Source organism: Arvicola amphibius, chromosome 11, assembly GCF_903992535.2.
Source record: "Arvicola amphibius chromosome 11, mArvAmp1.2, whole genome shotgun sequence".
NCBI lineage: Eukaryota > Metazoa > Chordata > Mammalia > Rodentia > Cricetidae > Arvicola > Arvicola amphibius.
The window spans coordinates 104,518,926-104,535,535 of record NC_052057.2 but is presented as its reverse complement, the minus strand read 5'-3'; the positions used below and the strand labels follow the sequence as shown (position 1 = coordinate 104,535,535).

At 42.6% G+C, this 16,610-nt stretch overlaps 1 protein-coding gene across 3 annotated transcripts in view; it reads right to left on the bottom strand.

Annotated features, from left to right (window-relative positions):
• Positions 1-1,446: 1,446 nt before the first annotated feature.
• Fktn (fukutin) overlaps positions 1,447-16,610 on the bottom strand; it is a 38,567-nt gene continuing 23,403 nt past the window's right edge. For all 3 annotated transcript variants that reach the window (XM_038347642.1, XM_038347643.1, XM_038347644.1), the window contains 4 exons: positions 15,687-15,816; positions 13,350-13,483; positions 11,660-11,787; positions 1,447-3,078 (listed from right to left, as the gene is read on the bottom strand). In XM_038347642.1, coding sequence (XP_038203570.1) covers positions 2,865-3,078; positions 11,660-11,787; positions 13,350-13,483; positions 15,687-15,816 — 606 coding nt within the window. In that variant the 3' untranslated portion in view covers positions 1,447-2,864. The remainder of the gene's footprint in view (positions 3,079-11,659; positions 11,788-13,349; positions 13,484-15,686; positions 15,817-16,610) is intronic.

The window sequence follows — 16,610 nt, the reverse complement described above, 5'->3', positions numbered from 1 at the left end:
GGGGCACGTCCCCGAGACACTGGAGTCAGGTGTTGTTGAGGCCGCACTGAGAACTGATCTCAGGTCTGCAGACAGCAGCAGACCAGAAGTCACAGAACGCTTGTTGCATCTTGGCCTCAGCTGTTCTGCTCACTCGCTCCTTCCTGGGATTACTCACTTGCTGAGAAATGAGAGCCAGAAAGAATGTTTCACTAAGTACACAGTGGCCACACTGCAGGCTAGCAAGGGAATCTGAGAAGCCCATTCTCTAACGGCTCAGCTATTCTTAGACGGCCAGCCGTGGTTACTATTATTTTATCTCGGTGGCCAGATGTCAATAAGGCAGCCAAGAGCAGGGCATGTGCTCCATGTTTGGAAAAGTAGCTGGCTGTTGCAAACTGAGAAAGTGTTTGCTTCTCAGGGTCTCTCTGGAGATGTCCTTGGTTACATAACTACCAACAAGGTAACAGAAGAGATATCTTCAAGTAAACCAGGGAATCAGACCAGAAAGTAGTCATATAGAAGGACAGGTGGCATATTCAGGGAGGAATGAGAAGTGACCTGAGGCCGGGTGTTGGTGGCGCACGCCTTTAATCCCAGCACTCGGGAGGCAGAGGCAGGCGGATCTCTGTGAGTTCGAGGCCAGCCTGGTCTACAAGAGCTAGTTCCAGGACGGGCTCTAAAAAAGCTGCAGAGAAACCCTGTCTCGAAAAACCAAAAAGAAAAAAGAAAAAAGAGAAGTGACCTGAGAAGGTACAGGGGGTGAGCACACCTAACCCAAGGTCTCTGGACACTCAGCAGAGTTCAAAGGTTAAGAAGCATGGACTTCAATATGACTGAATCATAGGATCATTTTCCAAAGCAGGCCTCACCTTCAAATTCTGGAAAAGGCTTTCATTTTCTCCAAGATAGAAAGGAACCCCAAGACTAAAGACAATTTGAGGGAAGACATGGTGTTTAGCTGCCCTCTCTGTATAGGAAAGAATATGTGAAACGTCTGACCTTGGCCAAGATAGCTTGTACTCTGGACACTTCCCAACCTTGAACTCCAAAGATGGATACAAACAAAGCAATTTGAACAGGAGGAGGTCGGCTCCCCTGGCAGGAGATGGGGGCTCTCAAGAAACACAATATGATTGCACTTATTTCTGAATACTGAGTACAACCCAGTGGGCCTCTCCAGACAGGGGGTTTCTCAAGAACACTATTATCATATGCTGTATTTCTGGTGTACAAGAAAATGAAATTAGGGTTGGCTACCTAAAGAACTGTTTATGATCTGTAATTTGGGGACATGTTTGCTAAGAATGATAAAGGTCCCTGAAAATCTGATTATGATGGTTATGATGAGACTCAGTTCCCCACATGGAGGATGCATCCTCACAGACTGTTGCTTATTGTCTATCAAAGAGTTTTCACCTTGATTTTGAAATTCGGAAGTGGGTGGCTTCAAGTGACTTCCCAAGGTTTTTTTTTTTTTTTAAATTCTGCCAGCCCATTCCCTTAGACATTCTGGCTCTCATTTTAGTAAATCTGTCAGGCTGCCATGGGACGCATCCCTAAGCAGAGAGTAGAGAACCTCCTCTCCCAGGCAGCATTTACGGCGCCAGACTCCCCCGCATATCTCACTTAGAGCACATGGCTTAAGTACAGGTAAAGAGAAGGGTACAGCTAACCCAGCCTACTCACGAGTGTATTTTGTGAGGAAGAAAGAGGTCAAGGGTCCAGCAGGTGTAGTACTTGGTAGGAAGGAAGTCTGAGCCTTGTACTATTACACTCAGCAGAAGGAAATTCTAGGGATGGACACAGGCTTTAAAAGCAGTGATCTGGAACAAGGAAGAGTTATCAGGTTCATATTAAGCCTCCATTATGGAAACCTGAAGTAGTATTGGAGAGAACAACAGTCGTATCTTTATTTTAAATAAATCAGTGTGTAGGCTATATATTAGAGAAACAGAGCTACTGTTGATAAATAAATAAAGGGTCTATTTAGAAACCTCAGAGGTGTATCTATTAGTATTTAGTGTCAACATTAAAATGAAGGGTAGAAGAGTTCTGAGTTCAGAAAATAAAAAATATCCATGAATTACTCCTATTTTTAAATCTAAGAGTGACTGAGACTGAAATAAGGAAAGTAAGCCTTGGGAAATCACAGCTTTCAGACGGCATGACGGAGAGACGCATCAGCACGTGCTACTGCAGGTCAGAGAAGATGTTCCTGTGATGTCGGAAACATAAGCCTCATGTAGGTATCAACCTCTCACTTCAAACATGAAGCTATGAATCCTGACAAGGCTTGAAATTGGCTCTCATCTCCCTTTATAAATCGCCCTGTTTTAAGCCAACTGTGGTAGAAATGCTTGTTAGACGAGTCTGCCACTATCTTTCTCTATGCAACATAAAGTCTGATCACTCATGAAGTACTAACTCACATTCCACAATCTCAAAAGTGGCATGAACGCAGCAGCTTAAATCCAGAGGACAGGCAGGAATGAACGATTCCTAACTAACGTACTCCTTAGCTTTGAATGATGAGCTCACTTTCCAGCGTAAACATTACTCAACATTTTAAGAATCATTATGGAATACATCGTAACGTACATCAGCTCTTCAGAGGGTGGGGGACATTCCCTTAAAAGAAAACTGGAGTGCTTACCAACATGACAGGAGAGAGGCAGCATTTGCTCGTTCATCTCTGCCTGCCCACCAGAACCTAGTATTTCACCTGGTGTAGAAACTCCTCAGAAATTGCTGAATGGCAGAGCTAATTAGATGGTCCACTTGTCATTTATCTTCTTTGGCTCTCATGTGCAGCAAAAAGACAGGGTGCTTTGAACAGCTGCCCATCTTCTTGTTGGGAAATGTCCCTCCTTAACTTTGTACTCTCAGTACAACTGTATAACCTCGTCCCACTCAGAAATAGGCCAGATCCCATTGGGCTGAACATTTGGGGGTGAGCTCTTCCAGTCCCATGTCTTGACAGGAATCTTCCAGGTCTTACCATAGTTGGCTTCAATGTAGTCAACTGTTTCACAGGGCACATGGACTTTCATGTCTGCAAACTCCGTCCAACACAGTGTGAACTTGGGAAACAGGTACCTGCGGCAAAACAAGGGCAAGCAGGGAGCATTAGGCCAAGTAACCCAACGGCTGTGCATGCCTTCTTGGCAGAGGGACAGCCCTTTCCTATGAAGCAGATTTGGGGAGATAGTTGGCATTTATTTTTTATCTGCTCAACACTCCTTTCTTCTTTCGGGGTTTACACCCTGCTCTTCCTCTTCAGTTCTGCATCCATCTGAAGGGGAGCTAATCCCACCCATAAGCTCCAGAGATGAGAAACAATACAAACCAACCAACCTAAACAGAACCCAGGCCTGGTTAGTAGTTTACGGTGATTGCTTCAGAGATGGGAATGCACCAAAATCAGGCAAATCAAAGTCAGTCCCGGGACTGCTTTAGGAAACCTTGGGAAGGAGGAGTCACAACAACCTTTTCACAAAATGGAGGAAGCGGTCATTTTCTTCTGGTGTTCCAAGGGACAAGGACTGATCAACAGCATCCCCTAGGATTTTCCTCAGCTCTAGACACAATAAAACTATACTTTCTACCTCTCTTTCCTCTTAAATTCTAAAGAACATCTCTAAACCTCTTGGGAGGGGAAGGAACAAAGATCAAGAGTTCAAGTCCAGCTTCAGTCATTTTGTGAGTTCTAGGGCAGCCTGGTCTACATAAGACACTGTCTCAAAAAACAAAACATTTAAATAGATCCTTTGGATTAAGTAAATTATATATGACATATTACAAAGGAAAGTTAAAAGCAGCGGCCTGTTTCCAGTCATAAGGCTCTATATTCTGGGCTGGGTTCTCAATGAGAAACTTTTTTTCTTTATAACTCAGAAAGAACTTTCAGTAATCAAACTTGAAATGGCAATAATGGGGATCAAAAGTTTAATATACCAGAGAATTAAAGAGAGAATCAAGAACTGGAGAAAAGGGATCCGACTGCATTTGGTTATCGTGTTTTACCACCAGGTGAACCCCAAGAATGGACTCTACTTCTGAATACCTTGTTTCACCACGAAGCAAACACAAAGCCATACATGAAAGTGTGTCTGAGTACATTCTAAAGAAAGCAACAAGTCCACTACAAAGGCCAGTAGGTACTGGCAGTTAGCGGGCAGTGCCAGCTGGCATCTATGAAAAGACAGCCATAGAAAATCTCATTGCCGAGAAAGAAATCAGATCCTGCTTAGAGCCACCACCTGCTGGGCCCAGCTTCCCCGTGCACACTCACACCCACGGAATGACTTATTCTGTCAGGAGACGCAGCTATCCATCTTCAGCCTCCACCCCCAACAACCGCTTGCTGGTCAGCAGAATGTCCACCTGCCCCACACTATCAGGTTGACACAATGAACCCGAATTGAGACAGACACGATCTACCTAGTAACAGCCACCCGGAAGCTTTGCCCTTAAATATCAGCCTTTAGTCTCATCTAAGAGCCGAGAGAAAAAAGCAGCAGCTTGAGGACACACGCAGTAGAATGCTACAGGTTACAAAAGCAGAGCTTGGAACAGTGAAGAAGAACCTAGGAGCAAACCCCAAACACTTAAAATACAGAAACAATGTGAAAACCAGCAATTCAACTCTAATGCTAACTTTTGATCCTAACCAAATCCTTAGGCTGTGGTTTTCATTTCTCTACTCATTTCCAATCCATTCAGCAAAAGAGTGCCTTGGCTTCCCAGGAGAATACGAAAGATAAACAAACCATAAAATGTGGTAATTGTAAAGTCAGACCATGGAAGGGGGCAGAAAGTCACACAGAACAGCGCATGTGTGAACTCTGCCTGGGTCACCAAGGTATAGCGACTGACACTAAATCTCTCAGTGTCATCTTAGATTTAAACTATGATGAAATCCGACACAGAGCAGTCTGTACTTCAAAGCCTTAGGGAGAGATTCAAAATTCGAACAGATTTAAATTTAGACTAAGGCACCCTAAATAAGGATACAAATGTAAGAGTTCTTACTATTACAAAAACTTCTCCCATCTGTCTCCTAACTTGAACCACTTCACTTCATTCCACTGTTGCTGAAAACAGCAGTTAGAACAGTTGCTAGATTGAAGAGGGAGCTAGAGTAGGATACTTTTATTTTCTTCCAAAAATTTTAAAACAAATAGAGCCACTTTAGGGTCGTTAGAACAATTTTATCAGTGCAATTACCCAATCTTTGAACATAATTGAAGGGAGGGTCCCGGCACTCTAGAGCAGCGTGTTTCCTGGTGCTAATTAAAGAGGTTGAAGGACACAGAAGCCATCTGCAGCTGACCTGCACTACACTGCAGTCGCAAGAGCACAGCCGAACTCCCTAGCCCCACCCCCAAATTTCTCTCAAAACACAGTTTATAGCATTAGCATCTTATATTGGCTTAAACAATTTATCTGTTATTCCAGGGCCAAAACGCTAACATACTGTTTAATAGAACAGCCAACACACGCTGCTTTTCTGATTGCAGTGGGAAAGCTGCTCAGTCTCACCACTGAACGTGATGCTCGCTCTGGGTTTCCATTATCCCTTCATCAAATTAAGGCAATCCCGTATCCCCCTTAATTCAAATTTCCTTAAAAGATCTTTGGCTAACTATGAGAATTTGCGTCATCAATTCAGCCGACACTTTCCCTCCCCTCCCCCTTGTGGCAGTGCTAGAGATAGAATGTGAGGCCTTGCGCCCTGGGAGGTGTTCGCTTCAATCCCTTAAGGTAAAGGATCACAATAATGCTAATTAGGTACAAATTCTGCAAGAACATTAAACAGATTAGTCCCTTCATCCCACTACCCCTCAAAAAAAAAAAAAAAACCCAAAAAACCAAAAAACCCAAAAAAAACAAAAAACAACCTCTTATATTGTCATCACCTTTTATTACCGGTGATCTGGACTCTAGAGATGAAAAGCAAATATGAAAAACACAGACAACGTTTTGAAAATGAAACAGATGCAGAACATCTATCTTTCAAGGGTGTAATAGCAGAAAACAATGAAAGACTAATGGGAACCAAAGAAGTAAAAGACTGACTGACACTCGGGAAGAGCATGCTCACCCAGAGGGTGATCAGTCAAATCAGCACGCGCTCAAGGTGCTGTGCTCTGTGCCAGCCCAGCCCCTTATGAGTGACAGTAGCAGCAGTGACAACCTCGAAATGGTGACGGAAGCTATTCAACGCTGACGCGTACTTACAGGGTGTCAGGTCCTGCTATAATTCATTTACGCCATTAACTCAAGCATTTAGGCCAGAGTCAAGCAAGCCTGAGGTTAAAGCATGGGCCTGTTATTAACCATCCATGGCCTGAGACAAAGTTACTTCACATCACTGTGCCTTGGCTTCCTGAAGCCTGAGCTCGTAGGAGAACACAGAATCCAAAGTGTAACAGAGGATTATCTAAGACTACATTCAGTGGAATGTACCTAGCAGATACACTGGTCATTACATCTTTGCAGTTGCTGCTAATAGTAAAATTATTATTAAAACTTAGAATCCAAGGTATCAGTCAGGAGGGATCAGTGGGAAAAGAAGCTTTCCATGGAGTTCCCCTCCTCAAAAACAAAACAAAACAAACAACAACAACAAAAAAACTTAAGTATTAGTTTTAGGGGTTTTTCAGCATGGGTTTTAAAAAAACAAAACAAAAAAACCAGTATTATAAAATTTGAAAACTCTCACACTAGTTTTCAGTTTCAGGTCCTCCCCTTTAGAAGTGGCAGTGTGGTAAAGCCTGTGTTTCCTGAAAGTAAATAGTGCTGACAATGACATATGGCTGGGGAGTCTTCCAAAGAAATGGCTCCGCACAGCCTTCCCCTGCTCTTTTCCCTGCCTTTTAAGGTCACAGTAACACGATAGAAAATCTGGGACGCACACCATCTGTCCAGACAGTTCCCTCACTGCTCACTTCTCCATTAGGCAGAGAACTTCACACCTCCCAACACTGTACGATAAAGAGCAGCAGGAGTGAGCGCAAGTGGTCTCTACCCGGAACGCGGCCTCTGAGATGAACACTTCTTCCGAGGACTGCGTTCTCAGATCACACCAATGAGAAGAAACACTCACCCTTGACAGGAGACTTAAGACAAAAGACTGGCACTTTGACATGACTTCCCAAAAAACAGATGTAGCGACTTCATACCGAGCTAAGGACGGCACCTAATCTGAATTTCTCACAAGACTATGAAAAGGATCGTTTTTTTCTCACTATTACTGTCCTGGTACTAACACCAGCTAATAGCGTTCTGGACATCTTGACACCCTTAAAATCCTTTTCGTACAATACTATTTTTAATCCTTAGAACAAGGCTGCATGACAATGTCTAACAGTATTTCCACTCTGAAGTGGAGAAACTGTCTATAGAGAACTTAACTAAAAATTGCTGAAGGCAGCACTTGTAACATGTACAAGTGTGATTTAAAAGCTGGCTCTAGGATCTTTTTTCTTTTCTTTTCTTTTCTGTGTGTGTGTGTGTGTGTGTGTGAGAGAGAGAGAGAGAGAGAGAGAGAGAGAGAGAGAGAGAGAGAGAGAGAGAGAGAGAGAGAGAGAGAAAGAGAGAGAGCATCATTTACCCAAAACAAATTGGGGATTGCTAAGAATTTTAGAACTGAAATGAACTGAATCAGGAAAACATACTTAGGCTCACACACCTTCCTTAGACTTCTTCCTGTTTCCTTTGTCCATTAAGTGTCCATCTACTTTGTTTTCCAAATTCACGTGCTTTTCATAAATAATATTCTAAAGGCATATTGTTTTCATTTTGGCTTATTTTGATCTTTTTTTAAAAATTGTTTTTATTGAGCTATGTATCTTTTTCTCTGCTCCTCTCCCTTCCCTTCCTCTCCCCTTCAACCCTCTCCCATGTCCTCATGCTCCCATTTACTCAGGAGACCTTGTCTTTTTCTACTTCCTGTGTAGATGAGCTCCATCTCTCTTAGGATCCTCATTTTTTTCTAGGTTCTCTGAGATTGTGATTTGTAGGCTGGTTTTCTTTATGTCTAAAAACCACTTATGAGTGAGTACATATGATATTTGTGTTTCTGGATCTGTATGATCTTAATTTCTATGGCATGCTATCTTACAAGGAAAAATCCTCATTATACATTAATTTTGGAATTTCTATCATATTTTAAATAAATAAGCTGTAAACATTTCCAACAGCAACTGTTACTTACTGTGCTGGATAGTCTTATGTCAACTTGACACAAACCTAAGTCATCTGAGAGCAGGGAACCTCGATTAAGAAAGTTCCTCCACAAGATCAGGCTGCAGGTAAACCTACAGGACATTCTCTCTCTCTCTCTCCTCTCCTCTCCTCTCCTCTCCTCTCCTCTCCTCTCCTCTCCTCTCCTCTCCTCTCCTCTCCCCTCCCCTCCCCCCCCACCCCCCTCTCGCTTTTCGAGATAGGGTTTCTCTGTAGCTTTGGACCCTGTCCTGGAATTAGTTCTTGTAGACCAGGCTGGCCTCAAACTGACAGAGATCCACCTGCCTCTGCCTCCACCGCCCAGTTGTAGGGCATTTTCTTAATTAGTGATTATGGGGGAGGGCCAGGTCCATTGTGGGTGGGGCCATCCCTGGGCAGGAGGTTCTGTGTTCTGAAAGAAAGTCGGCTGACTGTAAACTGCCTTTATTGTGCTTAGGTATGTCCCTTGTATCCCTGATTTTTCCAGTACTTTAACATGAAGTGGTGTTGGATTTGTCAGAGGGTTTTTCAGCATCTAATGAGATGATCACATGTTGTTTTTTCTTCCTTTCAGATTGCTTATGTGGTTGATTACATTGACAGATTTTCATATGTTGAACCTTTCTTGCATCTCTGAGACGAAACCTACTTGATTATGGTAGATGTTCTTTTTGATATGTTCTTGGATTCTGTCTGTGAGTTTTCTATTGAGTATTTCTGCATCAGTGCTCATAAGGGACATTGGTCTACAATTCTCTTTGTGAATTTTTGTGTGGATACACTGAACCTGATAGGTGAAGGAGTGGGGAATAGCCTTGAATGGATTGGCACAGGGGACAACTTCCTGAACAGAATGCCAATAGTGTAGGTACCAAGATCAACAATTAATAAATGGGGCCTCATGATATTGAGAAGCTTCTGTAAGGCAAAGGACACCATCAATAGGACAAAATGGAAGCCCACAGAATGGGAAAAGATTTTCACCAACTCCACATCTGACAGAGGAGAAGTATCTAAAATATATAAAGAACTCAAGAAACAAATCAAATAATCTAAATAAAAAATAGGGTAGAGATCTAAACAGAGAATTCTTAACAGAGGAATTTCAAATGATAGAAACAGCTAAAGAAAAGTTCAACAACCTTAGTCATCAGGGACACGCAAATCAAAACTACTCTGAGAGTCCATCTAACACCTGTCAGAACGGCTAAGATCAAAAACATAAGTAAGTAACAGCTTATGCTGGAGAGGATGTGGAGCAAGGAACCCTCCTCCATTGCTGGTGGGAGGACAAACATGTACAGCCACTCTGAAAATCACTATGGCGGTTTCTCAGAAAATTGGGAAGCAATCTATTTCAAGGTCTAGCTATACCACTCCTGGGCATATCCCAAAGGCCACTCCATCCTATCACAAGGATACTTGCTCATAATAACTTTATTCATAATAGCCAGAAACTGAAATAACTTAGACGTCCCTCAATCAAAGAATGGATAAAGAAAGTGAGGTACATTTACACAATGGAGAGCCATTCGGCTGTTAAAAACAATGACATCCAGAAATTTGCAGGCAAATGGATGGAACTAGAAAAAAAATCATCCTGAATGAAGTAACCCAGACTTAGAAAGACAAACATGGTGTGTTTGTAAGATTTATAAGAAGATGTTAGCTGTAAAGTAAAAGACAATCATGCTATGGTCCACAGACCCAGAGAGGCTAAGTAACAAGAAGGGTCAAAGGGGTGGGGGCCAGACAGAGGACAGAAGAATCTCCCTGGGAAGGGGAAATGGAATAGATTTTACAAGAGGACTAGGGATTGGTGGGGTTGGCAACAGGAGGAATTAGGTGTGTGTGTTGGGTGGGAGAGGGGGGATACTTACAAGAAATGACTGCAATTGGGGGCATGTTGGGGGCAAGGCAGAGACAGCAGAATGGAAACTCCACGGAATCTACAAGAGTAACTCTACCAAAGAGAGACCCTAGTAATGGGGAACACAGAGCCTGAGTCAGTCCAGTCATCTTCTGTAACCAGGAGAGGCCTCAAATAGAAGGATTGGGACACCAATCCAGTTACAAAACCTTCAACCTACAGTTTGCCCTGCCTACAGAGTGGTCTGGAACTGAAGCCTAGCAGAACCTTCATCAAAGAGACCAGTGCACAGAGTCAACTGAGTCACAGAGTCAACTCCCGGGGGCTCGCAGAGATCAGGGAGCCTGTAGGGGCTTGACCTAGGCCTTCTGCATATATGTCATGGCTGAGTAGCTTGGTATTCTTGTGGGATTCCTAAAAGTGGGAGTGGGGTTATCTCTGACTTTTTTTGCCTTATTGTGGGACCCTTTTCCTCCTACTGGGTCAGCCTTATTCGGTTTTGATGTGACAGTATGTGCCTGGTCTTACTGTGGTTTGTTATGTCCTGTTTGGCTGACGCCCCTGGGAATGTGGGTGGGCTTGGAGGAAAGGAGAGGTGAGGGAAAGACAGGGGGTGAGGGTGGGGGGAGGGAGGGGAAAACTGCAGTAGGAATGTAATGTATGAGAGAATAAAAGAAAAAGCGGGCTGAGTAAGCAAGACAGTAAGGAGCATCCTCTATAAACCCTCTACAGCCTCCGCATCAGCTCCCGCCTCCTGTCCTTCAATGACGGACTACAATGTGGAAGCGAAGCCAATAAACCCTTTCCTCCCCAGCTTGTGTTTCTGTCATGGTTCTTCACCACAGCAACAGCAACCCAAACTAAGACACACACAGACTCACTGATTTACTTATTTCTAGGCATATTTAAGATTTATACTACTTCTAATTTATGTCTGCATGCACATGTGTAGGTGGGCAGGGTACAGCAGGCTGCACGTGTGGAGCTCTGGGGGCCATTCCCGAGAGTCGGTCTCTCCTTCCACCGTGGAGGTCCCCAATGAGCCAACCAGGTTGTTAGGCTTGGCAGCAAGTGTCTTACCTACTAAGCCACCTCACTGGCCCATTTCTCTCTGTTTGAATTGTTATTTCTATGTATCTTGTACTCAGATTTTACTCAGTAGAGTGTGTTGTCATAAAGCTAAGTCATTTTTATAACTAACAGAAGTTTTAAGAGTACGTTCTAGGATCAGAGTCAACTACGGGTTAGTTTATAACTTCCAAACCTCCAGAACAAACTGACTTTTCCCTCTTCAGATGAAGACTCAGGGACCGTAGGAGGATGGGATGAACCCAAGAGAAACAGCATTGTCAGATTGCTGTGGTAACTCAGGGCCTTGATCATGACGCCTTTGGTTGACAGCCTTGGTGCGACTCCCTTCTCTCAGACCAGCTCAGAGCGAGTGCTCCTGAGAACCTCCCAGGACAGCTGGATTCTGGGAAAGCTGAGAGCACATTCGCTGCTGATGGAGCCTTGGGGGACTTTCTCCTTTCTGAAACTGCTCCCACCGCCCCGTTTAATAAGTACTTATCTGATTCATACTTAAACTTTTTTCCTGTTTTGGCCTGAGTGCCTCCATTCCACATATGGTCAGTCTCTTCATAGAAGAAAAAAATGTCAAGTTTTACGTCATCCTGTCCCTGGAAGGAGAGCTCCAAGCTGTCTTCTACCTGCAGGGAAAATGAAAACCTTCAAACTGAAACAACGAGAACATATTATCATATCACAGCCTGAAACAGCAGAAATTCATTTTCATATTTAATAAGGGAAAATGTTTTATATAGTGAGTATTAATTTTAGGATGCATGCTTTTTAAACTTAAATCCCCATGAAAGTGAGATACTATAAAAGCTTTTCTTAAGTGCATATAAAATCATGTTTCTTTTTCTTTTTCTTTTTTTTTTTTTTTTTGGTTTTTCTAGACAGGGTTTCCCTGTAGTTTCTAGAGCCTGTCCTGGAACTAGCTCTTGTAGACCAGGCTGGTCTCGAACTCAGAGATCCGCCTGCCTCTGCCTCCCGAGTGCTGGGATTAAAGGCGTGCGCCACCACCGCCCGGCTAGAATCATGTTTCTTAAACTAATGACAATGCATGAGTAAATGCCTCATGGTAGCTAAAACTGTCCCTCTGTGGGGGACATTGAAATACCATATTCCAGAGCCCCTTCTAACTAAATGAGGAAAGAAAAGGACACTTTGCATAAAAGTACAGTTCACATAAGACTGGTGCCTGTGTCTTCAATAGCACCCCACAGTCACTTTTGTGACCCTCAAGGATACGAAGGCTAATGTACCCATCTGTGTGTCCCACTGCAACGCACGGTGCCAGCCAGCAGCCGGCAAGGCTCTGCCAAGGCCGGAAGCTACTGCTTCGGCCTCAGAAAACATTCATTTTTTGTTCTTTTAAATAAATTAGAAAGATTACTTCTGATGGGGAAAAATAATTTTCCGGGAATAGAAAAGATTTTGGCTTGCTTTGTAGGTTACTGCTTCCCTGGGGACCAATGAAGAACAGGGTTATGACAAAGGATCATCACTTTCAGAAGAGCAATCGAACTGTTGAGCTCATCTCAGCCATGGCACCTTGGCCCACGTCAGCCTCTGAGGAGTTGCTCACCTCAGAACACAGGAGCCAAACAAGCACTTGTTACACGTGGCTCCGCATCTCTGTCCTTAGCCATCAATGAGATACCTGTGCTCATGATTAGTATGACATCTAATCCAAAGTGAGCATTTAATTAAATGACTCAGAAAAAATGTAACTTCAAATAGAGTAGGTGGGATTCTATCTTTATATTAATTTTATTCTATCTTTATATTAATTTTATACCATACTATGGCCATAACAGAATGGCAATACAGTCACTTATCAAGAACCTACTCAGCCGGGCAGTGGTGAAGTGTGAGGCCTTTAATCCCAGCAGAAGGCAGAGGCAGGAAGAGCTCTGTGAGTTCAGGTCAGCCTGACCCTGCCTCAGGAAGAAAAAAAACCAAACAAAAAAACCAAAACAACCCCCCCCCCATCCTCTTTTCATCATGATTAATAAAAGGCCATGTGTTTGAACTTTTACTTAGTAGTACAGAAATGTTAGGGGATGACAAGCTTCCCCAGCCCATCCTGGAAAGTGCTGCTGGGTAGTAAAATGTTTGCCACACACCTTTAATTACGTATAAGCTAAGGTAAACTTTACAACTGAGACACATTATTAATGAAACTAAGTGGATTGTCACCAACCTTCCCAAACTTGTGTTTGAGTGGAAGTCCCGCATTCTGAAATGCCAAAATAATATCAGGTTTGTAATCTTGTATGAAAATTCCTAGGTCGACATCTTTGCTATAAGGGATAATACTGCACTGCCGATACCATCCTAAAAGGGGGAGGGGATAAAAATGTTTAGATTATATTTGGAAAATTGGCTATCATCATGAGCTAACTTTAAAGTAATGGCTATACTAAAGAACTTGGTTATAGTAGTTACCTTGAAGAGTCAATTCCCTCCCCCACCCCCATCTGAGTGCTCAGCTTCCTCAAAAGTTTTGATGAAGTCAGACATGGTGGCTGACACCTTTAGTACACAGTGAATTTCACAAGAGCCAGAGCTACACAGTGAGATCCTGCATAAACAAAAAACACGTTTTCAGGATACATAATAATTTCCGAATAGATTATTAGCTTTAATTATATGTTAATTGAGGCACCCACTTAAACAATTGCTGTTCAGTGTTTAATCATTAACGTTTAATGATTGAGACTGCTTAAAGATGTGCTAAGAACATTTAATTCTGTTAATATACTTTCCTGAGTCCATAATCTATAGCACTTAAGAGCTCCCACAGCTCCTAACTGACGGGGCACATAAACGATCTGGTTAAGGTGTGATATTCAGGGCACACCCAACGCTGTTTCTCAGTGCTTCCTGTGTATCGACATCCTGCTTAGGTGCCCTGACAGCGTTCTAAGAAAGCTTACTCCTGAACATCACTAACACCCAAGTCTTCCTAACTAGCTTCTAATCTTCCCATTCCAATGGTTTTGAAAATATGTAAGTGTCTATAGTCATCCCAGTAGGCACTGCTATTATAAAAATGAAGGGTTTTCTGGGTGTTGCAGCTCTCAACTCAACACTTAGGAGGTAGAGACAGGCAGATCTCTGTAAGCTCAAGGCCAGCCTGATCTACATAAAGAGTTCTATACCAGCCAGGGCTAAATCGTAAGACCTTGCTTAAAATACAAAAACCGAAAAACTTTAAAAAAAAAAAAAACAAGATAAAAAACCCCATCAAAATCTAAAAATAAAGGGGTCTTTAAATATCAGTTAATATACAGTATCAAATATAACTTTCTTGTTTTGTAAATGAAATAAATTACGAGGTTAAAAACTCAAATCACGACAAATGACTACACATTTTTGGTTACTGACTATTAAAAAAAAAAAAAAAAAAAAAAAAAACATGCTCCTAAAAAACAACTTAAAAGCCAATAAGCATTCACAAGAGATTACCATGTATTTTTTTCATGCTTTTACTGTTTGGTTGTTGAGACAGGGTGTCACGGTTCCTGCTAGGCTGCTATGACCTTGAACTTGTGAGCCTCCCTTCTGCCTCTTCCTCCTGGGCTGCATTGCCTCACCGAGTCTAAGCACCTAATCTTCACACAGCCCAGTACACAGGACAGCCACGAGTCTCAGGCTACACCTGTTGCATGTGCATACTTACTGAAAGCGTTTCCTCTCAGTCTAAAGTATCCTGAACTGGAAAATAAATTCTACAGTACCTTTTTAAAAGTTTTACTAACTGGAATTAACTTCTGTACACATACAGTCACAACCAAAAAAAAAAAAAAAGATACAATTATAATCAACTACAATAATAATTGAGAAGGAACAGAAAAAAATAACAATCTTAAGGGTCTAAGTAATTCTAAAGTCCACGAAGCTGACTGCTTCAAACTACAGAAAGTGTCTTTCCCCTCTCAGACAAACAGTGCTGCCTATGCTGCCTAACTAGAGTGGCTCTCAATGACGTGGAAAACTTATGGACGACCTTAGCAAGCCTGTCAATCTTCCTCTCACCGGAAACGTTTCCTGCAATATTTAATTTAAAGCAGTCATAATCTCTGAGACAGTAATAGCAAAATGCTAATTGAAAGATTACCTGAAAGCCAAATACAATCTACATGTCTGATGTAAATTTGTACACATTATTATAATTTTTAACAAGTGGCCTCACGATTCTATTTTATAGGGCTGGAGAGATGGCTCAGAGGTTAAGAGCACTGACTGCAGCTCACAAGCATCTATAATGGGATCTGATGCCTTCTTCTGACATGCAAAGGAGTACATGCAAATAGAGCACTCAATACACAAAAACCATAAATAGGTCTTAAATTTCATTTTGTATTTCATCAATTACTTTCTTTAAAGGAATCAACACATCTTTGCTTCATACATTAATAATATCTATTCTGCTTATAAATAGTATACTTCCAATATTACTGAAGCTTGATCACCTCAAACATTCACTCCTAAAGCCAAAAGGATGAGATAGAGATACATGTAAAAGCATTTTTACCTAGACAGGTTCCACTGCTCAGCCAAAAGGGCACTCCCAATTCCTTCAATGTTCTGGCTGCTAGTTGCAGTAATTCCTTCGCCCTCTTCCGAAAGACCATAGCATCCACAGTGTTATCCTCAAGGTACTGCTGCAAGTGAACAAACAGTTATCTATTACAACACTTCCTAAACTGCTAGAAACATTTCCCTGATATCTGAATTAAACTTGGCTATTAACACTCTATCTTTTTTCTATTGCAAAAAATCCAAATTTTGGGGGGTTGGGTGGGTCAGTGGGTCAAGTGTTTGCTGTGTGAGCATGAGGTCTGGATGTGGATTCCCAACACCCATGTAAAAGCTGGAGGTGTTGGTGCTGCTACATGGGTGGGAGAGGATGGAGACAGACCTGGAGCTTCCTCGCCAGCCAGTCTGGCCGATCCACCCGTTCCAGGTTCAGGGAGAGACCCTGCCAGTCTCAAACACTAAGGTGAAGAAGTTGTGGGCTGCGGCTAACTTGCCCAAACTCTGGTGGATGGCCCCACCCATGTGCACTTAGGAAGCACTAATGAGAATCTGTGGGTTATAAGACGGAAGAAGACATGAAAATGGAGAGGGGTATATTGGGCAGGAGTACAGGGGGCCTAGGAGTGGGAAGACACCCAGTTCCACCCTGTGGCTTCACGGACACAGTGCACAAATGTGCCCACAAATCTACACACAGGCACACATGCATATACCCCACAAGCCCTGAAATCAAAGTTTATAGTTAGTTACTTCTTAGTCACACATTAAGACAATTCAAACAGATTCTAGGAGAAGCCATTTTAAAGGAAGAAGTATAAAGAGCTAGGCTTCCCCAATGCTGAGACTTCTGACACTGCTATCAGTTTCCTCTGTCCACCAGAACTGAGAGGACTGGGCAGTTGGGAGAAAGGAAGAGCTA